Source organism: Macaca mulatta, chromosome 6 (assembly GCF_049350105.2).
Source record: "Macaca mulatta isolate MMU2019108-1 chromosome 6, T2T-MMU8v2.0, whole genome shotgun sequence".
NCBI lineage: Eukaryota > Metazoa > Chordata > Mammalia > Primates > Cercopithecidae > Macaca > Macaca mulatta.
Window position 1 is genome coordinate 185412645 of NC_133411.1, and position 27804 is coordinate 185440448.

General features: G+C 42.2%; 1 protein-coding gene across 2 annotated transcripts in view; it reads left to right on the forward strand.

Moving 5' to 3' along the window:
• Positions 1-27804, forward strand: part of FAF2 (Fas associated factor family member 2) — a 64505-nt gene that overhangs the window by 24814 nt on the left and 11887 nt on the right. For both annotated transcript variants that reach the window (XM_078003942.1, NM_001260898.1), the window contains exons 2-8: positions 9101-9169; positions 16796-16930; positions 19263-19339; positions 22110-22248; positions 23908-23993; positions 24093-24184; positions 26383-26560. In XM_078003942.1, the coding sequence (XP_077860068.1) occupies positions 9122-9169; positions 16796-16930; positions 19263-19339; positions 22110-22248; positions 23908-23993; positions 24093-24184; positions 26383-26560 (755 nt within the window). In that variant the 5' untranslated portion in view covers positions 9101-9121. The remainder of the gene's footprint in view (positions 1-9100; positions 9170-16795; positions 16931-19262; positions 19340-22109; positions 22249-23907; positions 23994-24092; positions 24185-26382; positions 26561-27804) is intronic.

The following is a 27804-nucleotide window of genomic DNA, read 5'->3' on the forward strand; positions in this document are numbered from 1 at the left end:
TAGCCAGTTAGAGTATTGTATAACCATGGTTATGAAGAGTGTATGAAGTTTATGAAGAGTTATAAGGAAGTATTTTGTAAAATGTGCAAAATTATAAATATCTAAGAGAAGTCTCACACAGGTAAGAGAAAATAGAGAAGGCTTCTCAAACCTTGACTTGTATGTAGTGATGTGAGAGGTGGGGTGGAAAAGTTGGTTTTCTAGCCGGGAGAGAAAACACCAGAAGACTCCTGTAAACATCAAAGGCAGAGATGAATGGATTTTCCTCAGCATACATACAGTCTAGAATGGAGAAGAAAAGACCATTAAACAGTTTCCCCTATAATAATTTTATTTAATTATAAAAGAGGTTGAATCAAGCCCTAAACCTTTTCCTTGGAGTGTGGGGAACTAGAAGGAAATATGTAAATGTAAACCAATTGTATTACTAATGATTGGAACCACCACAGGGTAGCCTCTTACCCCACACCATTTCTAATCTTTCTCTAATATTTAAACTTTACCAGCCAGGCGCAGTGGCTCACACCTGTAATCCCAGCACTTTGGGAGGCCGAGGCAGACAGATCACCTGAGGTTGGGAGTTCAAGACCAATCTGACCAACATGGAGAAACCCTGTCTCCACTAAAAATACAAAATTAGCCGATCGTGGTGGTGCATGCCTGTAATCCCAGCTACTCAGGAGGCTGAGGCAGGAGAATCACTTGAACCCGGGAGGCGGAGGTTGCAGCTGAGATCGCGCCACTGCACTCCAGCCTGGGCAACAAAGAGCAAAACTCCATCTCCAAAAATATAAATAAATAAATAAACTCTACCTAACTTATACTAGGTTTAAAAAAACCGATAGAAAACCCAGGTAATCAACCCTGTCTGAGTTATGAATGCAACTGTTTCCAGACGGTGAATGCCAAATGAGTTCAGCACACTAGCTTACTTTGGCTTTTTGAAGAGATCACTAGAAAACTATCCTGCTGACTAGCAGTGAGGTCAGGTAGTTCCCACACAACGCATTTAGTGTGATGAAATAGCGTTTTTACCTTCATCTGGCAGTTTGTTTCCACTTTTTCCCATTCTTTTTTTTTTTTTTTTTTTTGAGACGGAGTCTCGCTCTGTCGCCCAGGCTGGGGTGCAGTGGCCAGATCTTAGCTCACTGCAAGCTCCGCCTCCCGGGTTTACGCCATTCTCCTGCCTCAGCCTCCTGAGTAGCTGGGACTACAGGCGCCCGCCACCTGGCCCAGCTAATTTTTTGTATTTTTTAGTAGAGACGGGGTTTCACTGTGTTAGCCAGGATGGTCTCGATCTCCTGACCTCGTGATCCGCCCATCTCAGCAAAGTGCTGGGATTACAGGCTTGAGCCACCGCGCCCGGCCTCCCATTCTTTTTACCTTTTTAAAGCCAGTCAAATTTAGCAATGAGGGGTTTTATATCTCTTGTTCTTTTTAGAGAGATTTACTTTACCATACATAAAAATTTCTCACAAAGGTAAATAGTTTACCTCGTTGTTTGTAAATAACACCGTTACTCCATTTGCGTAAGCCTTTGAGTACACCTTAATATTTCTCTTCCACCCCCCCATGTTTAATCTATCATCCGATCCTTTTGGCACTACCTCTAAAATAAACCCCAAATATGTCCATTTCTTTTCCATTTCACTGCTGTCATTCTATGCCATCATTCTCTTTTCCATGGACTTCATCTATATAATCTTGCTGGTGTCTTGCTGTCTTTCATGCTTTCTACAGTGACTTCATATGCAAACAGGAATGACTTACTTTAAAATGTGCATATGATCATGTCACTGTCACTAAATTTAGAATGAAGGGTCTGGATTAGTGATTCTCATCCCTATCTATACTTTCTTTTTTTTTTTTTGAGACAAGAGTTTTACTCTTGTTGCCCACGCTGGAGTGCAATGGTACGATCTCAGCTCACTGCAACCTCTGCCTCCCAGGTTCAAGTGATTCTCCTGCCTCAGCCTCCCGAGTAGCTGGGATTACAGGTGCCCACCACCACGCCTGGCTAATTTTTGTATTTTTAGTAGAGATAGGGTTTCACCATGTTGACCAGGCTGGTCTCGAACTCCTGACCTCATGATCTGTCCACCTCAATCTCCCGAAGTGCTGGGATTACAGGCGTGCTCCACCACACCCGGCCTGTTTTTATTTTTTTTTAAAGTAGAGAACAGGGTCTTGCTATGTTGTTCAGGCTGGTGTTGAACTTCAGGGCTCAAGTGATCCTCCCACCTTGGCCTCCCAGAATGCTGGGATTACAAGCATAAGCCACTGCACCCGGCTTATAGCATTTTTTAAAAAGGTCCCTCATACAGGCACACCATGGTGGCTCATGCTTTGGGAGGGCAAGGTGGGAGGATCACTTGAGGCCAGGAGTTTGAGACCAGCCTGGTCAACGTAGTGAAATCTTCATCTCTACAAAAAAAAAGAAAGAAAGAAAAAACAGGGCTCCTCATCTGGTTCTTATACAGGTAAAATGGAAAAATATTGCCTGACATGAATGATCTTTCCCCTGCCTACTTCTCAGACCTTATCTGTCAACTTGTCAAGCTGGTTCTGCCTCCAGTGTTTTCTCCCTTCTTGTTTCCTCCCTCTTTCAAGTTTTGTTTTACTTTTTAAATAAACTTGTCATTAGAAGAGATTTATATTAACAGGAAATTGTGAAGATAATATAGAAAATTCCTATAAATCTCATGCTGAATGTTTCCTATTAGCATCTTGCATTATTAGTGTGGTACACTTGTCACAATCGATGAACCAATATTGATACACTATTATTATTAATGGTTTTTTTTTTTTGAGACAGAGTCTCGCTCTGTCACCCAGGCTGGGGAGCAGTGGCGCGATCTCAGCTCACTGCAACCTCCGCCTCCCGGGTTCACACCATTCTCCTGCCTCAGCCTCCCAAGTAGCTGGGACTACAGGCGCCCGCCACCATGCCCGGCTAATTGTTTTGTATTTTTGGTAGAGACGGAGTTTCACCATATTAGCCAGGATGGTCTCGATCTCCTGACTTCGAGATCCACCCGCCTCGGCCTCCTAAAGTGCTGGGATTACAGGCATGAGCCACCGCGCCCGGCCACTGATACACTATGATTAACAAAAGTCCATTCTTTATTCTAATTCTCTTAGTTTTTACCTGATATTCTTTTTGTGTTCCAGGATCCCATTTAGGGCACTGCATACTATTTAGTAGTCATATCTTAGGTTCCTTCGGGCTGTGATAGTTCTTGGTGACCTCGACAGTTTTCAGGAGTACCAGTCAGATATTTTGTAAAATATTTCTCAATTGACATTTGCCTGATGTTTCTCTCATAATTGGAGCTGGGATTATGGGTTTTTGGCAGGAAGATTTACGGAGGTAAAGTGCTATTTTCACTACAACAAATCAAAGGTACCCTCAGCATGCTTTATCACTGTCAATGTTTTGGCCTTGATCACCTAGCTGTGGTAGCGTTGGTCAGGTTTCTCCACTGTTAATCCCCCCGCCACTGTTTCCATACTGTATTCTTTGGAAGGAAGTTACCATGCCTAGCCCATTCTGGGAAGGAATGAAAAGTTATGTTCTACTTCCTTGAAGGTAAAGGTAAAATATCTACATAAGTTACTTGGAATTCTTCTGCACAGGATATTTTTCTATTCTCCCCAATTTATTTATTCAGCCATGTATTTATATCATGAATATTTTATTGCTGAAAGTGTTCGAGCTTTAGTCACTGGGATCTTTTTCAGTTGAGTCCTCTATCTTTTTTTTTTTCCCTTGGTAGAGAAGGGATCTTGCTGTGTTGCCCAGGCTGGTATTGAACTCCTGGCCTCAAGCAGTCCTCCCACCTTGGCCTCCCAAAGTGTCAGGATTACAGGCATGAGCCACCACTCCCAGCCTCCTCTATCCTTTTGACCACAAGATTCTCTAGGCACATCTTATATATTTCTGGCCCCAGTCCTAGAATCAGCCACTTCTCCAAGGAGCCCTGATTCTTTTTATTAGAGAATGGTATTAGAAACCAAGATCTAGGCATTAGTTGTGCTTGCTACTGGGATGTTGTTGCTTGTAGGGCCTTTCAGCTGACTGAGCAAGGGATATGCATGTGTATATACTAAACTAAGTTTTTCTGTATGCAGTCATCTGTATCTATATTAAGCTAAACATGAGTTGATGTTTCCAGTTCTGTCCATTACCACTCTGTCCATTCTAGCCTTCTTCCTTTGGTTATCTGTCACCTCCCACTTTTACAGTGAGAAAACTGGCTTTCACCATTCATGATGTTTACTTAATTGTTCAAATCTGGGATACATATGCAGATATAGAGGCTTCAGAATTAATACATACTCCCATGGAGAAAAACCTTATCAAGTAGAGGACTGTGCTTATGTGTAATTCCTGTTGCCTTTAGTCTTACAGACTTCATTTCCAAAGTTTGTTAGTTAGCACCCCATCCCCCTTTGAGGAGGTTGTTTCACATATTTTCTAGACAATTAAATTCTTTTGTCAAAGTCTGTGTTCCATCCAGAGATCCTCTGATCTCTTAAATGATGTTTTAAATTTACATACATTAAGGTTCACTCTGCTGTAAAGTTCTGTGGGTTTTTATCTGTCTCAGAGTTTTTGCATATGTTGGCCTTCTGCCTGGAATACTCTTCCCAGATATTTCCCCATGACTGGCCCCTTATCTTTCATTCAGATCTCTGCTCAAATATTATCTCCTTGAGAAAACTTTCCTTGAGCACCCAATCTAAAGGAATCTTCTAGAACAAAATGAAAATTTTGTTAGTGTATTTTCTTCAGTATGTGTGGTTTGTTTTGACCAGTCTCCATTTAGTAGGATGAAAATTTAAAGAGGGCAGGGACTGTATCTGTATCCTGGATATATAGTGAATGTATGTTGATATATGAGTGAATAATCCTGTCCCAGGTGTGTCCAGCATCACTTATTTCTAGGGCATAGTTTTAGTACTGATCAGTAGTGATTGAAAGCAGGCTTGTTCAGTTGGGTTTCCAGCTCACCCTGCTTTACTACTTAAAAAGTGTTTTGGTTGCAAGTTAGGTTAAGTGTTTCAGTATATTAAAGATGGCAGTCACTCTGTTCTCTCCTGCAGTGTTTATAACCATTTATTTAAGGTTATTATTATTATTATTGAGACAAGGTCTTTCTATCGCCCAGGTTGGAGTGCAGTGGCGCAGTCTACTACAGTCTTGACCTCCTCAGGCTCAGGTGATCCTGAGTAGGTAATCCTTCTTGAATGGCTGGGACTACAGGAGCACCACCACACCTGGCTAATTTTTTTTGTATTTTTTATAGAAATGGAGTTTCTCTATATTGTCCAGGCTGGTCTTAACTCCTGGGCTGAAGTGATTCACCCACCTTGGCTTCCCACCGTGCTAGGATTGCAGGTGTGAGCCACTGTGCCAGCCTAAAAGTTATTTTAGGGAGGGATTTATAATCTCTACTCCTACTTAGAATTACATATCAATACCGGCCAGGCGTGGTGGCTCACGCCTGTAATCCCAGCATTTTGGGAGGCCGAGACAGGTGGATCACCTGAGGTCAGGAGTTCGAGACCAGCCTGACCAACATGGTGAAACCCCATCTCTACTAAAAATACAAAAACTTGCCAGGCGTGGTGGCAGGCACCTGTAATCCCAGCTCCTCGGGGAGCCAAGGCAGGAGAATTGCTTGAACCCGGGAGGTGGAGGTTGCAGTGAGCTGAGACCCCGCCATCGCACTCCAGCCTGGGGGACAAGAGCGAGACTTCGTCTAAAAAAAAAGAATTACTGTTAATACCACGGATTTCCCAGCTCGGCTGTACATTAGAATCAGCTGAGGAGCTTTAAGAACAAACACTGCTTCCTGAGTTCTTTCCTGCCTTACTGATTTTCAGGAAAATTCTACAAATTTGTAATGTTTTAACAACCAGCTTGGCATCTAGTCAGAACATTTGAAGTTAAAAAACCCCAACAGCCAGGTATGGTGGCTCACGCCTATAATCCCAACACATTGGGAGGCCAAGGCGGGAGGATCGCTTGAGCCCAGGAGTTCAAGGCCAGCCTGGGCAACATGGTGAAATCCTGTCTCTACCCAAGAAAAACAGAAAAATTAGCCAAGCGTGGTGGCACACACCTGTGGTTCCAGCTACTCAGGAGGCTGAGATGGGAGGATCATTTGAGCCTAAGAGACAGCGGTTGCAAGTGAGCCAAGATCGTGCCACTGCACTCTAGCCTGGGCAGCAGAGCCAGACAGAGCCTGTCTAAAAAAAAAAAAAAAAAAAAAAAAAAAAAAAAAAAAATCCCAAAACAAAATTTAAAAATATAATGTATTAATGTAAAATGAGATTTTCTGATAGTGTCTAGAGGATTTCAGCTTATAGCTATGATGACTGAAGCTTATACAAAAAGACCCTTTTAACTTGGACTGATTCTTCTACAACGATTTAAGCCCATACTGTGTGCTTGGTACTAGTGAATATTACAGTGAATCGTTCCCTGCTCTCAGAGAACTTACATTACCTCTGAGACAGCAATAGAATGAATGTAAATAATCATAAGATAGGAAACAATAGGCACATAAGAGAGAGAGAAAACAATTTTGATATTTAGAGGAGAGAGCAGTCATTTGCACACTGGGAAGATGTTAAGATGAGTCCAATTCCAATTCTTTTTTTTTTTGGAGATGGAGTCTTGCTCTGTTACCCAGGCTGGAGTGTAGTGGCATGATCTTGGCTCACTACAGCCTCTGCCTCCTGGGTTCAAGCAGTTCCCTTGCCGCAGCCTCCTGAGTATCTGGGACTACAGGTATGCAGCACCAATGTGCCCAGCTAATTTTTTTTTTTTTTTTTTTAAGTAGAGATGGGGTTTTACCATGTTGGCCAGGCTGGTCTTGAACTCCTGACCTCAAGTGATCCGCCCACCTCAGCCTCCCAAAGTGCTGGGATTACAGGCGTGAGCCACCACCCCTGGCCTAGAGTCCAATTCTTAAAGAGAATCCACAGCGAGAAGGAGGAGCCCTGGATATCCCAATTGTTTAGTGGGTTGTAATGTAGAGCATTGAAAGTTAAGGGGGTCCTATTAGAAGCCAGAAGGGAATAGTCAAATGAGAAGAGTTCTATAATGGTCAGGACCTAAAATCCAGACTCAGAACTGTCAAAGCCAGCAGTTCTTAAAGGAACTTTTCAATTTCAGTATTTTAAACATTAAAATTTTTTTTTTTTTTTTTTTTTTTTGAGACGGAGTCTAGCTCTGTCACCCAGGCTGGAGTGCAGTGGCCGGATCTCAGCTCACTGCAAGCTCCGCCTTCCAGGTTTATGCCATTCTCCTGCCTCAGCCTCCCGAGTAGCTGGGACTACAGGCACCCGCCACCTCGCCCGGCTAGTTTTTTTGTTTTTTGGTTTTTTTTTTGTATTTTTTTTTTTTAGTAGAGACAGGGTTTCACCGTGTTAGCCAGGATGGTCTCGATCTCCTGACCTCGTGATCCGCCCGTCTCGGCCTCCCAAAGTGCTGGGATTACAGGCTTGAGCCACCGCGCCTGGCCAACATTAAAATTTTTTATTGCAAGTTTTTGTACTACATGTATAATTATAAAAAATGAAAACTTGTATACCTAAAAATCTAAACTTCGGTTTTTGAATTTTGTTTCATTTTTTTAAGCTCTGGAAAAGAAATGCATTCCACATTAAACCCTTCACATTGCACATAAAGGAAACTAAATTCAGAGTTAAAATGTGCCTGTCCATGGCCATAGGGTACAGAATTAGGCAAGAACTTCAGTTTTCAGACTCATCAGTCCATGCTACTACATTCTTGTCAGGTTGAGATCAGTCTCTTTGCCCTGAAGCCTACTGGGTGTTTAGAGGAGTTTCTTGAGGATAGAGGCTATATCTTATTCATTTTCTATCCCTCCAATATAGTAAGTAAGTGCTGTACAGAATAGGCGTATAGCCCACATTTGTCAAATGAAAGGATGGATGGATAGATGGATGGTTTTGGCTTTTATATTAGACTTTAAAGGAATGCTACAGTTTAGCTCTGTGGAAATTCTGGGCATGAGATGTGTACATACATGAACTGTTAGATTTGCTGAATATTGGATATCTGAAGGGAAATAGTGAGAAAATACTGTAACTGCAGTGGCTTACGCCTATAATCCCAGCACTTTGGGAGGCCAAGGCAGGAGGATTGCTTGAGCCCTGGAGTTGGAGACCAGCCTGAGGAATATAGGGAGAACCTGTCTTTACAAAAAACATCCAAAATTTAGCTGGGTGTGGTGGTGCACACCTGCAGTGCCAGCTACTCAGGAGGCTGAGGTGGGAGGATTGCTTCAGCCTGGGAAATTGAGACTGCAGTGAGCAGTCATGGCGCTATTGCACTCCAAACTGGGTGACAGCAAGACCCTGTCTCGAAAAAACAGTGTGGGGGGATGGGGTATGTTAGGTTTTACACAGTTCATATTATAAACTAGGTTAATACCAGTATATAAAACGAAATAAGTTAATGAAAGGCATGACGTTTTGCAGAAAAGGCGCATTACATCATTATTTAGAGGTTGAGTATTCTTTGTCCAAAGTACTTGGAACCACAAGTGTTTCAGATTTGGATTGTGTTGAGATTTTGGAATATTTATGTTATACTGGTTGAGCATCTCAAATCTGAAATGTTCCACTATGCATTTCCTTTGAGACATGTCAGCACTCAAAATGTTTCAAAAAATGTTGGAGCATTTTAGATTTCAGATTTGGGATGCTCAACCTGTACTATCAACAGAATAGTTGTTTAGCATTAAATAATATTTTGCTTAGCCCACAGGTTGAACAATCTTTAATTTTTCAAACTTGAATTTGAGAGAATATTGATCTTAGTCAGTACTCCTAGTTGAAAGCCTTGAAGTTTTAAAAGGAATTATCATTTTTTTAGTTCTTTATGTGTCTAGAACAGTTAGCTGACTGTATAAATTCCGAATCGGTGAAGTTTTACCATACTTTCACACCCACTTGTAACATTTTTTAGTGTATCTTCCTAGCAGCATTTGGTGTAAAAATACTCATATGTATACTGTTGGTTTTTCTCTAAGTAACTTTTTGTTTTTATCCTTCTTTTCAGGATCTGACTGGCATAGAATCTATGGATCAGTGTCGCCATACCTTGGAACAGCATAACTGGAACATAGAGGTATAATAGGATGCATTCTGAGCTTATTTCTTTTTGTCTGGTCTGATTAAGAATCAAAACCGTATGTTTTTCCATAGCAGGAATCTTTTCAGTAGATTTTTTTCAGAATTATGACTCAAAAATAAAAGTGTGGGAAGGTAAAGAATGTGAGAAAGTTTATAAAATCATAGAAAAATTTGTGACTAAATCCCTCGGTATAGTGCCCTACCCCCTACTGTTTGTTAGTATCTTGTTGGGAAAACAGCTGGTTTTTGTATATTTAGTTTTTAACCAGATGTTTTGATGTGAACCTTCTTCTTACATTCTTTGAGATTGTCTGAGTAGTCGTGTTCTCTGCAACTCTTCTCCTTGACCATTGAATTAGCTAGAATTAAAACACTGTCAGTTGATAATGGTAATAGTGTTTTGTCCTCACTATAATGCCTCTGAATTTTTTTTTTTTTTTTTTTTTTTTTTTTTGAGACGGAGTCTCGCTCTGTCACCCAGGCTAGAGTGCAGTGGCATGCTCTCTGCTCACTGCAACCTCTGCCTCCCAAGTTCAAGCGATTCTCCTACCTCAGCCTCCTGAGTAGCTGGGACTACAGGCGCGCACCACTGCACCTGGCTAATTTGTATTTTTAGTAGAGATGGGGTTTCACCATGTTGGCCATGCTGGTCTTGAACTGCTGACCTCAGATGATCTGCCCTGCTCAGCCTTCCAAAGTGCTGGGATTACCCGCGTGTGCCACCGCGCCTGACCATGCCTCTGATTTTTTATTAGCAAGTGTGATGTTAGTTGTTACTTTGAGATAGATCCCCAAGGATGTAAGCTCCCTAAGAACAAAGATTTTTTTGTTTTGTTTTAACTACTGTATTCCTAGCATATAACATGGAAATAAATATCTGTTGATGTTTTCCTTCCATTCTTAGTATATTAATAGTTTATACTGAGTGGATGCTGAATTTTGTCAAACACCTTTTTGATCTCAAATTACTGTTTTAATTATTATCTGCTATTTAAATAGGATGCTGGATTCCTAAAAATGTATTCCTAATATGATTTCATTATTCAACACATTTTTGAGCAATTAAACTCAGGCTCTGACATTATATTAGTGAACAAAAGTAAGTCCTTACTCTTTTTTAATTTTTTTAAGATGGGGTCTTGCTCTGTCACCTGGACTGGAATGCATTGGCACAAGCGTACCTCACTACAGCCTTTGACTTCTGGGCTCAAGCGATTTTCTTGCCCCAGCCTCCCAAATAGCTGGGACTACAAACATGTAACACCATGCCCAGCTAATTTTTAATGTTTTTGTGGAGACGGGGTCTTGCTATGTTGCCCAAGCTGGTCTTGAATTCCTGGGCTCAAGCAATCCTCCTGCCTCAGCTTCCCAAAGTACTGGGATTACAGTTGTGAGCCACCACATCCAGCCAAGTCCCTACTCTTATGGAACTTAATTCTAGAGAATTTCAGTTTGTAATAAATGATGGGAGGGGAACATCACACACAGGGCCTCTCGGGGGGTGGGGGACTGGGGGTCTGGGGGTCTGGGGGAGGGATAGCATTAGGAGAAATACCTAATGTAGATGACGGGTTGATGGGTGCAGCAAACCACCATGGCATGTGTATACCTATGTAACAAACCTGCACATTCTGCACATGTATCCCAGAACTTAAAGTATAATTTAAAAAAAATAAATGAATGCAAATGAGATGAGCATAGGAAATGGAACAGAGGATCTGGAGAGTTTTGCTTTTTGTTTTTTTGTCTTTATTTCTTTTTATTTTTTTTGAGATGGAGTTTCGTTCTTGTTGCCCAGGCTGGAGTGCAATGGTGTGATCTTGGCTCATTGCAACCTCTGCCTCCTGGGTTCAAGCAACTCTCCTGCCTCAGTCTCCCGAGTAGCTGGGATTACAGGCGTGCGCCACCACGCCCGGCTAATTTTTTGTATTTTCAGTAGAGATGAGGTTTCACCATGCTGGCCAGGCTAGTCTTGATCTCCTGACCTTCCGATCCACTCACCTTGGCCTCCCAAAGTGCTGGGATTACAGGCATGAGCCACCGCACCTGGCCTTGTTTTTTTATTTTTAAGAGACAGGTTTGGGCCGGGCGTGGTGGTTCACACCTATAATCCCAACACTTTGGGAGGCTGAGGCGGGCAGATCATGAGGTCAGGAGATCGCGACCATCCTGGCTAACATGGTGAAACCTTGTCTCTACTAAAAATACAAAAAATTAGCCGGGCGTGGTGGCGGGTGCCTGTAGTCCCAGCTACTCAGGAGGCTGAGGCAGGAGAATGGCGTGAACCTGGGAGGCAGAGCTTGCGGTGAGCCGAGATCGCACCACTGCACTCCAGCCTGAGCGACAGGGCGAGACTCCGTCTCAAAAGGAAAAAAAAAAGAGAGAAAGAGAGACAAGGTCTTATTCTGTCACCCAAGCTGGAGTGCAGGTTTGATCATAGCTCACTGCAGTTGAACTCCTGGGCTCGAGCATTCCTCTGACCTCAGCTTCAAGTAGATGGAACTACAGGCCCACACTACCACACCGGGCCCTAGTGTTCAAGTTTTTGTGTGAATATGTGTTTTTTTGTTTTTTTTTTTTTGTTTTTTTTTTGAGACGGAGTCTGGCTCTGTTGCCCAGGCTGGAGTGCAGTGGCCGGATCTCAGCTCACTGCAAGCCCCGCCTCCCAGGTTCACGCCATTCTCCTGCCTCAGCCTCCCGAGTAGCTGGGAGTACAGGCGCCCGCCACCTCGCCCGGCTAATTTTTTTTGTATTTTAGTAGAGACGGGGTTTCACCGTGTTAGCCAGGATGGTCTCGATCTCCTGAACTCGTGATCCGCCCGTCTCAGCCTCCCAAAGTGCTGGGATTACAGGCTTGAGCCACCGCGCCCAGCCCTATGAATATGTGTTTTCATTTCTCTTGGGTCTATACCTAGGAATGGACTTCTCTGAGTCATATGGTAACACTATGTTTAACTTTTTGAAGAGCTCCCAGACTGTTTTCAAAGTGATTATACCATTTTAAATTCCCAACAGCATTGTATGAAGGTCTCAATTTCTCCACACCCTCACCAACACTTGTTAATATTTGTCTTTTAGATCACACTCACCCTAGTGAGTGTGAAGTACTCTCTCTATGTGGTTTTGATTTGCATTTCCCTAGTGGCTAAAATTATGTTGAATATTTTTTCATATTCTTGTTGAACATTTGTGTATCTTCTTTGCAAAAATGTCTATTCAGGTCCTTTGCCAGTTTTTAAATTTGATTATCTTTTTCATATTGAGCTGTGAAAGTTTTTGTTTTTGTTTTTGTTTTTTTGAGATGAAGTTTCACTCTGTGGCACAGGCTAGAGTGCAGTGGCATGATCACGACTCACTGCAGCCTCCACCTCCCAGGTTCAAACAGTTTTCCTTCCTCAGCCTCCTGAGTGGCTGGGACTACAAGTGCCCCATGCCCGGCTAATTTTTGTATTTTTACTAGAGGCGAGGTTTCTCCATGTTGGCCAGGCTGATCTTGAACTCCTGGCCTCAAGTGATCCACCCGCCTCTGCCTCCCAAATTGCTGGAATTACAGGTGTAAGCCAGCATGTCTGGCCAGTTTGTGTTTTTTGAGACAGGATTTCTCTCTGTTGCCCAGGCTGGAGTACAGTGGTACTGTTATGGCTAACTGCAGCCTTGACCTGCCGGACTCAAGTGATCCTTTCACTTCAGCCTCCTGAGTAGCTAGGACTACAAGCACACACCACCACGCCCAACTAATACTTTATTTTTTTATTTTTTTATTTATTTTATTTTTTATTTTTTTTATTTATTTTTTTTTTTTTTGGAGACGGAGTCTCGCTCTGTCGCCCAGGCTGGAGTGCAGTGGCCGGATCTCAGCTCACTGCAAGCTCCGCCTCCCGGGTCTACGCCATTCTCCTGCCTCAGCCTTCCCGAGTAGCTGGGACTACAGGCGCCCGCCACCTCGCCCGGCTAGTTTTTTGTATTTTTTAGTAGAGACGGGGTTTCACTGTGTTAGCCAGGATGGTCTCGATCTCCTGACCTCGTGATCCGCCCGTCTCGGCCTCCCAAAGTGCTGGGATTACAGGCTTGAGCCACCGCGCCCGGCCTATTTTTTTATTTTTTGTACAGATGGGGTCTCGCTGTATTGACCAGGCTTGTCTTAAACTCCTGGACTCCAGTGATTCTCCCACCTTGTCTTTCCAAAGTGCTGTGATTACAGACATGAGCCACCATGCCTGGCGCTTATCTGATATTTGATTTGCAAATGTTTTCTCCCATTCTGTGAGTTATCTTTTTACTCTCTTGATAGTGGTTTGTGGTTTTTGTATTTTGGTTTTTTTGAGAGATGGAGTCTTGGTTTGTTGCCCAGGCTAGAGTGCAGTGGCATGACCATAGCTCACTGTAACCTTGATCTCCTGGGCTCAAGAAGCCCTCCTCCCTTACCCTCCCTGATAGCTGGGACTACAGGTGCATGCCATCTTGCCCTATTCATGATAGTGTAATTTGATGCAGAAAAGTTTTTCTTTTTGATGAAGTCCAATTTATCTACTTTTTTCTTTTGTCGCTTGTGCTTTTGTTGTCATATCTAAGATACTTTTGCTTAATCTGAGGTTATGAAGATTTATACCCTTGTTTTAAGAGTTTTATAATTTCAGCTCTTATATTTACGTTTTTGATGTATTTGATGTATTTGTAGTTACTTTTTATGTATAGTGTGATCTAGGGGTTAATCCACTTTCTTTTGCATGTGGATATCCAATTATCTCAGCATCATTTGTTGAAAGATTATTCTTTCCTCAATGAATTATAAAACTAGGGGCCTACTTGATATTAGCCAAATTTCAAGTTTGAAGCGAGTAATTGAGTTTAGAGGGCACACTGCCCTCCGAAAGACCACTTTCACTTCTGAAACCACCTGCAGTTTCAGATGGTTGCGAAACCATCTTCAGATTTGCTAATTCACTAGAACTCACTGAAAGCTGTTACAGTCATAGTTATAGTTTATTATAGGGAACATATACATTAAAAGCAGCTGATGGAAGAGACAAATAGGGCAGAATTAGCCAGGTGTCATGGCTCATGCCTGAAATCCTAGCACTTTGGGAGGCCGAGGTGGGTGGATCATGAGGTGGGGAGTTTAAGACCATCCTGGCCAGCATGGTGAAACCCCATCTCTACTAAAAATACAAAAAGTAGCTGGGCGTGGCAGTACCTGCCTGTAATCCCAGTTACTCTGGAGGATGAGGTGGGAGAATTGCTTGAACCTGGGAGGCGGAAGTTACAGTGAGCCGAGATTGCACCACTGCACTCCAGCCTGGTGACAGAGCTAGACTCCGTCTCAAAAAAAAAGAGAAAAAGGGGGCAGAGTCTTAAAAGGATTTTGGACATGAAGCTTGCATACTAAAAGGATTTTGGACATGAAGCTTGCATACTACGCTCCTGCAGAGTCAGGAGACATTACCTTCTTGGCATAGATGTATGACAATATGCATGAAGTATAGTAGCCCCCTCCTACCCACAGTTTCACATTCTGTGGTTTCAGTTACTCGTAAACAACTGTGGTTTGAAAATTTTAGGTGTAAGATTCCAGAAATAAACAATTCATAAGTTTTAAAATGCGTGCTGTTCTGAGAAGCATGATGAAATCTCACTCTGTCCCACTCTACCTTACCCAGAACGTTAATTATCCCTTTGTTCAGTGTCTCCACGCTGTATACAGACCCACGTGTTAGTCAATTAGTAGCTGTTATCAGATCAACTGTTGTGCCATTACAGTGCTTTTGTTCAGGTCCCCCTATTTTACTTAATATTGGCCCCAAAGCACAAGAGTAGTGATACTGGCAACTCAGATATGCCAGAGAGAAGCCAGGAAATGTGTCTTTTAAGTGAAAAGGTTAAAGTTCCTGGCCAGGTGTGGTGGTTCATGCCTGTAATCCCAGCATTTTGGGAAGCCAAGGTGGGTAGATCATGAGGTGAGGCGTTCAAGACCAGCCTGGCCAAGATGGTGAAATCCTGTCTCTACTAAAAATACAAAAATTAGCCGGGCATGGTGGCAGGAGCCTGTAATCCCAGCTACTCGGGAGTCTGAGAGGCAGCAGAATCGCTTGAACCCGGGGTGGGGAGTGAGCTGAGATCGTGTCACTGCACTCCAGCCAGCGCAACAGAGTAAGACTCCGTCTCAAGAAAAAAAAAGGGTTAAAGTTCCTGACTTAATAAGGAAATAAAAAAAAAATGTATGCTGAGGTTGCTAAGATCTAGCTTGTGTTTGTGAAATTGTGAAGAAAAAGAAATTCATGCTAGTTTTGTTGTCACACTTCTGCAAAAATTGCAGCCACAGTGCATGATAAGTGCTTAGTTAAGATGGAAAAGGCATTTTCTGAGTGGAAGACATGAAGAGAAACAGCTTCCGATTGACAGCATTCAAGTTTGGTACTATACATGATTTCAGGAATCTACTAGAGGTCTTGGAATATATCCCTGTGGATAAGGAGGGACTACTGTATTGCCAACCAGGGAAGCTTCAGTGCTTCCAGAGTATTTATTAGGGCATCATTACACAGGCATGATTGATTTGCTTGGCTGCCCACATGGTTGAACTCAATCTTCAAGTCAACTGATACCAAGTTGTCCAAAGTTCCCCACCCTAAACCACATGGTTGGTCTTTCTGGCATGGCCAGCTTTCACCCTAAGACTACTGGGTGTTGCAGCTGCAACCTAAAATCTGGTAACAAAGACATGCTTATCAGGTCTGACATAGATTACCTCCCAAAAGGCAAAGGCCAGATATCTCTTTGGGTAAGGCCAACTTTTTTTTACTACATTGAGATAAATATCTATTTTAAGGACAGAGTTCAGGAGGGAATGAGTGTTTTAAACTGCATATCAGTAGTCTGGCAGGAGTTGTATTAGGATCTTTATGTACGGCCAACTCATTACATTTTTAGATTAACTCTGAGAAATATTGTTCCTTTATTTTGCACATAAGGAAACTGAGGCTCATGTTTTTTTCTTCTTTATTTTTTATTTTTAGAGACAGGGTCTCGCTTCATTGCCCCGGCTGGTCTCGAATTTGTGGTCTCTGGGCTCAAGCAATCCTCTCACCTCAGCCTCCCAAAGTGTTAGGATTACAGGTTTGAGCCACCGCACCTGACCTAAGGCTCATACATTGAGCACCTTTTCTGAGAGATGGAGCTAGGATCAGACCGAAGCTTCTCTGCTGCAAACCCCTTCATCAGATGCCACTCATCAGGACTGCTTCACTGCATAACTCCAGGGTTACCGCCCACATTGTATTCTCTGAGGATGGCTTTTCCTGGGATTGTACAGTGAAGCACTTTATATCCCAGCAACCCTAAATAATACATACCATCTGAATAAAGGCAGTGTGCTTGCTGCATAAATGTAGCTTCCAGACAAGTTTCCTCGTCTCCTCTACTGTGTATGCATTCTGGAGCCATCTCTCCACATTGCCTCCCAGTATAGCCGGTTAAAAGGTCCGTGAAGGTACACTCCTCAAGTGACCTTTTGGTGTATTACTGGCCATCCTATTTTGCAATACCACGCAATAGTTGCCTCACCTCTTTTTCTGGGTTGATTTGAGCATCACTGAAACTCTTGCTACTCTGTTTTCCTTCTCAGGCTGCTGTACAGGACAGATTGAATGAACAAGAGGGTGTACCTAGTGTTTTCAACCCGCCTCCATCACGACCCCTGCAGGTTAATACAGCTGACCACAGGATCTACAGCTATGTTGTCTCAAGACCTCAACCAAGGGCAAGTTATTTCATAGCTGGAATTTCCCCCATTTTTATTTTTAAGTATATTCACTTGGTTATATTGATCTCCCTGTGACAGGAGCAAAATAAATATTTAGAATGTAAACCTGTTAGTTAGACTTGGCCCCTTGGGTATATAATTTTGCCTTGATTCCTCAAGGAATTGTTATAGAAACTGCTAAGTTTTTTGTTTTCTATTCTTTGCCAGTTATTTGGAGAGTGTTTTCTATTTCTTAAGTTACAATTTGTTTACTCAAGTTCTTTGTTGCTTCAGTTTACTTAATCTTAAACTACTTTTGAGGAAGTACATGGAATCTTTGTAGGAGCTTTGGCCACGTCTTTGAAATTAGCCTTGAAGGGCTAGTAGCAAGGAGGTGGTTCACTTAAATTTGACAGATATTTAAGAGCACTCCAATAGCCTGGTATTTTGCTACTGGGGATCCAGACATGAATAAAGAGCCAATCTTCCCATTTCAAATTCAATTTTTCACAGTCTAGTGAAGGAAGTCAGATGTGTACCTGATAATGAACTCTGAAGAACTTCTTGGACTTTCTTTTTCTTATCCTTGGGGTTATACTCACTTCTTATACTTTTATACTTGCATTTAGAATCCTAAGAGAACATTCCCTTTAACATTGCAACAGTTAGAATTTTCTCCATCATCAAGCCTTTTTGTGGAGTACTTGATTTTTGTTTTGTTTTGTTCTGTTTGAGACAGTGTTTCACTCTGTCACCCAGCCTGGAGTGCAGTGGCACAATCTTGGCTCACTGCAGGCTAGACCTCCTGGGCTCAAGCAGTCCTCCACCTCAGCCTCCTAAGTAACTGGGACTACAGGTGTGCGCCACCATCCTGGTTAATTTTTGTATTTTTTGTAGAGATGGGGTCTTGCTATGTTGCCTAGGCTGGTCTTGAACTCCTGAGCTCAAGTTATCTGCCCACCTCAGCCTCCCAAAGTGCTGAAATTACAGGCTTGAGCCACTGCACTTGGCCTACTTGATGTTTTAAAACATGTTTCTAAGTAGTGCTTTGTGGTTTTCTGAAGTACAGTAGCAGATTCCCATGTCAGCCGTGGGGCTCCAGAGCTTCCTGTCCACAGACACAGAAAGTGTCTCAGGTTAACACAATGTGACATCCGTGAAATGCTTTATAAACTATAGAGCCCTGGATGTATGCTAGTTTTAATAATTAATAACAGCAATAATAATTAGCATTATTACTAAGATAAGCAGCTATATGGGGATTTGTCATTGTGGTTAATATAATTATTTAACATTTATATACCAATGTCCAAGGTTAGTAATAGTGATTATCTTTCTTCCTATTTCTATATACATTATTTTAGGTTTTTATGTTTGTGTGTTTTGTTTTGGGACAGAATCTCCTTCTGTTGCCCAGGCTGGAGTGCAGTGGCGTGATCTCAGCTCACTGCAACCTCTGCCTCCCAGGTTCAAGCGATTCTCCTGCCTTAGCCTCCCGAGTAGCTGGGATTACAGGCGCCCACCACCACGCCTGTCTAATTTTTGTATTTTTAGTAGAGATGGGGTTTCACCATGTTGGCCAGGCTGGTCTCGAACTCTTGACCTCAGGTGATCCATCTGCCTCAGCCTCCCAAAGTGTTGGGATTACAGGCGTGAGCCACCGAGCCTGGCCTATTTCTGTATACCATATTTTGATGTATAAATCTAAAAAGGAAAGAATGAGTATGTATCATTTGGGGGACATTAACTTGCAACTGAATTTGACAAGTATATAAGTAGCTGTCAAAAATAAGTATTAAAGCAGTTTTGGTTTTTGTTTGTTTGTTTGTTTGTTTTCGAGACAGAGTCTTGCTCTGCCCCCAGGCTGGAGTTCAGTGGCGCGATCTCAGATCATTGCAACCTCCACATCCTGGGTTCAAGCGATTCTCCTGCCTCAGCCTCCCCAAGTAGCTGGGACTACAGGTGCATGCCACCATGCCTGGCTAATTTTTGTATTTTTAGTAGAGATGGAGTTTCATCATGTTGGCCAGGCTGATCTCAAACTCCTGACCTCAGGTGATCCGCCCCCCTTAGCCTCCCAAAGTGCTGGGATTATAGGCAGGAGACACAGCTCTGGACCTTAAAGCAGATTTAATACAAAAATTATGCAAAAAAGAAAATGATAGTAAGATGAAATAAGACCAAGGATGGTGGCACTTAGGAAGGATGAGGTGGCCAGGAAGAAGGAACTGTATTTTAGAGGAACAAATCACATGGAAGGACAAAAAAGAGTCAGAAAATCTGACCTAGCCATTTGATAAAATATTGGAGATTGAGAGAATTGTGTCTAACTTTGTTTTTGGACTTTCAGGGGCTGCTTGGATGGGGTTATTACTTGATAATGCTTCCATTCCGGTTTACCTATTACACGATACTTGATATATTTAGGTATGTACCTTTGGATTTATGTGTTAGTAGAATAGTAAGACTTCAGAGCTCAAATTTAGGCCAAAATAAGTTTTATGCTCTATCAATGTTGACTTGCCAATTTGTCATGAGATTGAATACTCTTCCCGAACTGTCTTTTAATACAGTATAAAAGTATTTTAAATTGTTGAAGCATTGGCAGGCATTGTGAAATGAAATTGTTTTTACATCAGTCTTACCTATTGTTTGCAAAAACCAGTCTGGCTATATTGTCTCCCCCTCCCCCAACCATATTTGTCACCTCTACACTTCGTAGTTGATGTCCACACCCTTTCCTTTCTAACCACTGTCATCTCCTAGCTTCAGACTCCTTAGAACTTTTTTCCTAAACTACTTCTCCACCTGACTACTCACAATCCCAACAAATTCTCTTGCTCTGAGATTACCCAGTTTGCCCTTGATTCCTCCCACAATAGTTGGACCTCTCTAGACACTCCCGTTGTACCTTTACTTTCTTTCTTTTTTTTTTTCTCTTTTTTTGAAACAGAGTCTTGCTCTGTTGCCGTCGCCCAGGCTGGAGTGCAGTGCCACCATCTCGACTTACTGCAACCTTCACCTCCTGGGTTCAGGCGATTCTCATACCTCAGCCTCCCAAGTAGCTGGGATTACAGGCATGCGCCACCACGCCCGGCTAATTTTTGTATTTTTACTAGAGACAGTAGAGATGGAGTCTCATTTTGTTGGCCAGGCTGATCTTGAGCTCCTGGCCTCAAGTGAGCCACCACGCCTAGTACCTTCTGTACCTTTTCACTTTGCTCCAGCAACCCCTAGGTTGCAAACACTGGACCCTTTTATGTATATACCCACTTGCTTCATACCTTCACCTTTCTTCTAGCTTCCTTCATGTACCATTAAGAGAGCTCATCATTGGAAGCTACAGAGGGTCCAGGGCCAGAAAATGAGTGGGGCATAACTTCCTAGCACGTCACACTTGGGTTATCTGGCCCAGAGCCAGATATGGGGAACTAAAATGTTCATGGGCATCCAGGCGAGCAGATGGAGCTGGGATATGTAGTCTGGGCCTTGTGTATACGGGGAACCTGTACCTCCCTTCAAATATGGGACAGCCTTTACCCTGCTGTAGGGCACAGAAGGTGTGGGTCCAGCAGCTGCATAAGTACAAGGGTCAGATAGTACCTTTTATATTGGCCCCTTGGTGTTTTATGAGGCTATCGGCTTAATGACTTTCTTGCTTTAGCAACGTTCTTCATGGTCATCAATTAATTGCTTAGTACTCTTTCCATCCCCGTTTTATTTAAGAATGAACAGGTAGAAACCTTTAAAATCATAATGAAAACTAAGTTGACATCTCTGTTTTTTTCTAAAAAATAAAAAAAGCTGATTGTCCTACATTGTGTAGATTGTAGGAATATTGTATAATGAGGAAAAAAAAATAAAGCCTTTAAGAGATAATTCTAAAATGCTTAATTTCAAAGAAAGTAGTTAAAACATCAGTCTACTAAAGAATTTCTAACCATTCCCCCACATATACAACTTACTACATTTTGTGCTTTTAATTCGCTCTGGAATGTTTGTGTTGATGAATTTGGTTTGATTACTCGGGAGAAATTCCAAGTAGAATTGTATACACGGGGAATTTGTTGGGATAATGACTTTGTTCACTTTTTGTTAAGGAAAGTATTATAGTTTAGTCACCTTGTCTGTGCTAAAAATTTTCCAAGTAAATGAATATTGTTTGCTTTCCCAGGGAAAATATGCATGGCATGTATTACTAATTTTAATGCAGCTGTATCATCCAACCGGCTTGTTTAATGTTAGGTAACACATTAGCCTCTGTCCCATTGCCTTCTCTGGAAACCCAAAGGATAAATAAATGGTACTATGCAAATAGGGTAGGCCCTTTGGAAACAGATGTGTGATACCATTAGGTATGTATTCTTCACTTTACAAGAGCTGCCAGTACTCCACATCTGCCAGGGTACTGTGGAGCAGTTTTATAACTTCCTCCGTGGATACCATCAACAATAAATCATCAAGCAAAATGTACTTGCCCCTTTGAAGAGCAAGTAAATCATAACCGCAACTTTAGATTTGAAGTTCCTATCCGTAATTTGAATAGTTTGGGGTTGTGAACTCAATATTCAAAATCCCAGGAAAACAAAGGAGAAGGAGGAGCAAGTAGGACAACCAGAAAGTGACCTCTGTTCTAAAGCACTGTCCAGTAGAAGTCTCTGTGATGATAGAAGTGTTCTGTATCTCCGCTGTTCAATATGAAAACCATTAAACATGTGGCTGTTGAGCACTTGAAATGTGGCTAGCATTACTAAGGAACTGAATTTTAATTGTATGTAATAGATTTAAATTCAGAATAGCCACATTCGACTAGTGGCTACAGTATTTAGATGGTGCCATTCTAGAGAGTCTGGATGCATAGCCTGACACGTGATCTTTTTGGATACTGTGTCTTCCCTTCCAAATCCTTCTAGCCCTAAATTGTTCCACAAAAAACACTCAGAATTTATGTAGGCCAGTGTTGGAATTTATAATCCCAGTAGTTTGCATTCTTCCTGAACAAGCAATAGAATAACACTTGCTGCTTTATGGCTTTTGAACCAGACTCTACTCTTGGATTTGATGGTCCACTCACAGACCATTCACCTCCCTTTGTTGCGATGCCTCTGGCTCTGTTACAGGAATCTGTACAAATTGGCCCACTCCATATGCACTATAGTAAGCTGGATTCATGTGATATTTATTCCTTCTTCCCCAGGTTTGCTCTTCGTTTTATACGGCCTGACCCTCGCAGCCGGGTCACTGACCCCGTTGGGGACATTGTTTCATTTATGCACTCTTTTGAAGAGAAATATGGGAGGGCACACCCTGTCTTCTACCAGGGAACGTACAGCCAGGTCAGTGCCGCAAACCATGTAGATGCCAACTTACTGAGATGATTCTACCCTCAAAGGAAAGCATAGCCCAGTACTGATCATGTCCTTCTTTTACTTGAAAACCTTAATTAGCTCTTCAGTGCTTACAGGGGGTAATAAAAAAAGACCAAACCCTGTAGCTGGCCCCTCTTTGATCTAATGCTGCCCTTCTTTTGAGGTCTTTTCTGCATAACTTACTTTACCATACCCTCAGTTCCAGCTGGCTCATTCCCTGAACATAGTCCATACTTGCCTACCTCTGTGCCTTTGCTTTTGCTGGTCCCTCCATATGGAATGCCTTCCTCACATTTTTGCTAATTGGAATCTTACCAGTCCTTCAACTAGCTCATGTCACTCCCCACTTATAACTATCCCTGATTGTTGTGCCCTGTCCTCCCCTGTCTCACAATCTAGAATACTAATCTTTCCCTTTGTTCTTCCATAGCTTTTAAAACTTGATAGCAATTTTATATTCTTTCCTATATTATTTGTGTTCATGTCTAATCTCTGCTACCAGACTGTAAGCCCCTTGAAGGCAAAGCCTAAATCTTCTTTATCTCTCACAGAATTGAACAAGAACGTAGACCATAGACTCAGGGTAGCACATCTCATTCAACCTCAGCTATGTAGACCTTTGACTCAAGACCTGACCATTCAGGGAAGGAAAAATTAGAGTTCTGTGGGTGTTAGGTATGTCCCTAGTTTGCCAGAGAAATACATAGAATTAACACTGTGGGAATAGGAAAAACTATGGGAATGCCGTGGGAATAGGCACAAGGGGGTTCTATTATGCAGCCTCCAGAATTCCTGAATCTATCTGGAGAAAGAGAAAAATGCTCACCCTTGCTTCCTGCTTTGATTTTCCCATATCTGCTTTTTATCATAGTCAGTCTCCTCGGTGGCTGTTCCCACCCCACTCAACAAACACTGAGCACCTACTGTATGCCAGGCAGTGTCCTCAGTGCTAAAGATACAGAGATGAGTGAGATGAGCACCTCCCGTGTACCCTCTCTGCTATGATCCTGAGGGTAGACCACCCTTGGCCATGTCAGCAGTTGTACCGTATAGTGTACTCAGGAGCACGCACACGCAGAAGCACGCACAGGAGTCTTGGATGAAAGTCTTTGAAAGTCTTTTACACCCTGTGCTCTTTAGAATGCCTTTGGATCGTACAGTCCATCATTCCTACTCCATATGGCCTAGGATCAGGGTTGTCTTCACGGTTATTTTTTACTTACAAGGATGTTGTAGCTGTGAAGTAGAAAAATTCTCACCTCCCTTTCATATGGTCAGATTCTCCTGTTTTTAATCTTCCTTAGACTGTGGGTGCAGCTGACTTTTCTGTGATTTGTTGGGAACCTGTATTTGTAAGCCTGTCTACTCTCATGTGTCTGTTACAGTTTGAATCCTAACAACACTAAAACCTTTTCATTAAAGCTTGTTAGCATGGAGTTTCTATAGGGAGAGCAATGCCAGGGGTGTGAAGGTAGGAGCTCAGGAATTTTCTGATTTCTCGCTCACCTTTTTTCCTTATTTTTTCCTTTTGTTCTTAAATACATAACTGTATCCATTAGGACCCTTAGCCTAAATATAAGCTCAAGGCACAGTCTTCGTAATAATGAGTGATCTTGTTTCTCACAGGCACTTAACGATGCCAAACGGGAGCTTCGCTTTCTTTTGGTTTATCTTCATGGAGATGATCACCAGGACTCTGATGAGTTTTGTCGGTAAGTGGATTGATTATTTTCCTTCTCTTTTCTGACTCTTTCTGGTGACAGTTCGTAGTCAGCAAGTTGTTCTCATGTCCTTTTCGTACCTTTCCACAGCAACACACTCTGTGCACCTGAAGTTATTTCACTAATAAACACAAGGATGCTCTTCTGGGCATGCTCTACAAACAAACCTGAGGGATACAGGGGTAAGTTATGTTTCTTCTGCCTCATTCAGGTTGTTGGAGAATCTTTGGAATAGTCTGGAAAGACATGCCGTGCCATTTATTACAAGAGTGTTCGTTCTGTGGTAGGATACGATGCTAGTTACTGTTTTATATTGTCTCATTTAATCCTCTCAGCAGTCCTGAGAGATAGGGGGTCATATTACCTTCACTTTATGGTTTAGGAAACAGGCTCAGAGAGTTTAAGCCACTGGCTGAAGATCACACAATTAGCAAGTTTTATTTTTTTGTTTTTTATTTAATTAAAAATTTTTTTTTTGAGATGGAGTCTTGCTCTGTCACCCAGGCTGGAGTGCAGTGGCGCAGTCTTGGCTCACTGCAGCCTCCACCTCCTGGGTTCAAGCGATGGTCCTGCCTCAGCCTCCTGAGTAGCTGGAACTACTGGTGTGCGCCACCACACCTAGTTAATTTTTTTGTATTTTTAGTAGAGACAGGGTTTCACCATGTGGCTTCAGACTCCTGGACTCAAGTGATCAGCCCACCTCAGCCTCCCAAAGTGCTGGGATTACAGGTGTGAGCCACTGTGCCCCGCCATAATTAGCAAGTTGTAGCATATGATTGGGTCTGCCAGATTCTAAAGCCCATTCTTCACATTCAGCATTGCCAAAGCCTGCCACATTCATAGAAATATCCAGTCTTGGCTAGCAGCTTGCCTTTAATCTTAATGGGCTTTTTACTGAAGAGTTTATTCTTTTCATCAACAATTTTAACAGAGCCCTTGCATAGTGAGTCAGTTGTTTGAGTACCTTGAGTACTAATATGGATTTGGAAAGTTCAGATCTTTAGAGATAAGTATTTTTAGGCGTTTAGTAAAAGATATGAAGGCATCCAGTGAGGAAGAATGTAGTCATTTTTGCGGCTACTTGTATCCAGCAACCTTTGAGTTTATATTAGCATGCCATATACTGTGCCATGACTTTAGAACCAAAGATGCGGCAGATGTTGTCCCTGCATCCCGGAATCTGAATCTTCAGCCTATTTGTTTTTAAACATCCAAATTCCTGCATGCATTTTGCCATTCTAATACAGCTTTGACGGGGGCGGAAGGGAGGTTGTGAGTAGAAGGAAGGTAAGGACTTTTTTTAATAGAAGTTTATAAAATCTCTTATTTCACACCATAAGGAAAACATAGATAAAACTCTGTTATGGTAAAAAGTTTAGTCATTTGGAAACCAATTTTCTTTTTGTTTTTTTTGTTTTTTTTTTGAGACCAAGTCTTACTCTGTCACCCAGGTTGGAGTGCAGTGGTGCGATCTTGGTTCACTGCAGCCTCCACCTCCCGGGTTCAAGTCATTCTCCTGCCTTAGCCTCCCAAGTAGCTGGAATTACAGGGACGTACCACCATGCCCTACTAATTTTTGTATTTTTTGTAGAAATGGGGTTTCATCATGTTGGCCAGGCTGGTCTCGAATCCCTGACCTCAAATGACCCAACCACCTCGGCCTCCCAAAACTGCTGGGATTAAAGGTGTGAGCTACCAGCCCAGCCTCAACTTTCTATTAATAAACTTCTTTGGAACAGAAAAACTAACCTTTTTACGGGTAGAGAAAAGATACATGGGGAGAAAGGGTAAGGAAAGGATTAGGCAAGAGAAAAAAGACGATGGTGGAGATTATCATCAGTATCATCAAGCTGAGACTTGCAGCCTTGTGCCCTTTTAGGTTTGAGCCCTTGTACAGGGAAAAACTGCCAGATTCTTTATAGATCCTTTTCCTACCATCAAGTAGACATTATCCTTGAACTCTGCAGCCTTCCCTGGCATCATCACAACAACCACACCGCCACCAGGAAAGCCTGTCTTATTCTAGTCAAGCACCTAGGGATAGGCATGCAAATTGATAACAAAAACAAAAGATTACAAAACTGGGAGGAACTTGGCATGGTGGCACACGCCTGTACTCCCAGCTACTCAGGAGGCTGAGGTGGTCAGGTCACTTGAGCCCAGGAGTTGGAGACCAGCCTGAACAACATAGTGAGACCCTGGCTCAAAAAAAGAAAAGAAAGAAAGAAACTAGGAAGTGGGGAAAGGCAGAGACCAAATGATACCTCCCGTCTTCCTCAACCAGGATTAAAATAGTTCTCTCTCACTCATTGTGAAAAGTCTAAGGTTGATCTTTTTCACCGTCAAGTCCTGCCCTTGATCTGTTGGGTCTTTTTGTCAGTCTCACAGGCTTTACGAGAGAACACCTATCCATTCCTGGCCATGATTATGCTGAAGGATCGAAGGATGACTGTGGTGGGACGGCTAGAAGGCCTCATTCAACCTGATGACCTCATTAACCAACTGACATTTATCATGGATGCTAACCAGACTTACCTGGTGTCAGAACGCCTAGAAAGGTACAAGGGAGTTCCCTTCTGGAACAGAGAGAGACCAGTTGTAAATTTGGAGGGCTGACCTGGGGCTCTACCAATACTGACTTCTTCTGTGCATCAGGCCACTGTTAGCTTTTAGCTTTGCCCATTTATCGTCAAAATATTTACATAGTTTGACCTAAATTACTCTATATCAGGTAATCTGTTCTTAGAGATGTTCAAAATAAAGACAAGGGCTGGGTGCAGTGGCTAACACCTGAAATCCTACCACATTAGGAGGCTGAGGCAGGAGGATTACTTGAACCCAGACTGGGCAGCAAAGTAAGACCCCATCTCTACAAAAAATAAGAAAAAATTAGCCAGGCATGGTGGTACATGCCTGTAGTCCCAGCTACTTGGGAGCCTGCGGTGGGAGGATTGCTTGAGGCCAGGAGTTGGAGGCGGCAGTGATCTCTGATTGTGCCTCTGCACTCCAGCCTGGATGACAGAGCAGGACGCTGTCTTTAAAAAACAAATGAATGAATAAACAAAATAAAGACAGGCCTCTATGCTCAAGAATGTACATTGTGGTATTTAGAATAGCCGAATACAATATAAAGAACTTTGATGTAAAAAAAAAAAAGTGGAATGGCTATAATTCCTCTCCATTACATAAGTTATGTACATTAATTATAGGAAATCCTAAAACCACAAAAAAGCACAAGGAAGAAATTTAAAATCACTGATAATCCTGCCACCACTTGAACATTGTTATATATTTTTTTAATTTTACACACAACACACACCCCTCTATATGTACACATTTATTTGTAAAATTGGGACAATACTTTTTTACAACCCTTCTTCATGTAAGAATGTATCACAGCCTTTTCCCTCATCATTAAATATTCTGCCACATTTTAAAAATTACTGCATAACATTCTATTATCTAAATACATCATAATTTAACCAGGCCACTCTTTTTGGATTTTTGGATTACTTTCTGTTTGTTGCTATTATAAATAGCATACATGGAGATAATTTTTTGCAATTTGTGATGGTTTCCTTAGATTAAAATTTAAATTCCTGAAAGTACAGTTTCTGGGTGAGACAATATAAGTATATGTTTACGACTTTTGATTTGTAATGCCAACTTGCCCTCAAGAAAGTTAAACAAACTTAAATTTATGGAAAGCTTTTAATAACATGGGGACATGCTTGTTACATATTAGAAAAATGCAGAATCAGGCCGGGCATGTTGGCTCATACCTGTAATCCCAGCACTTCGG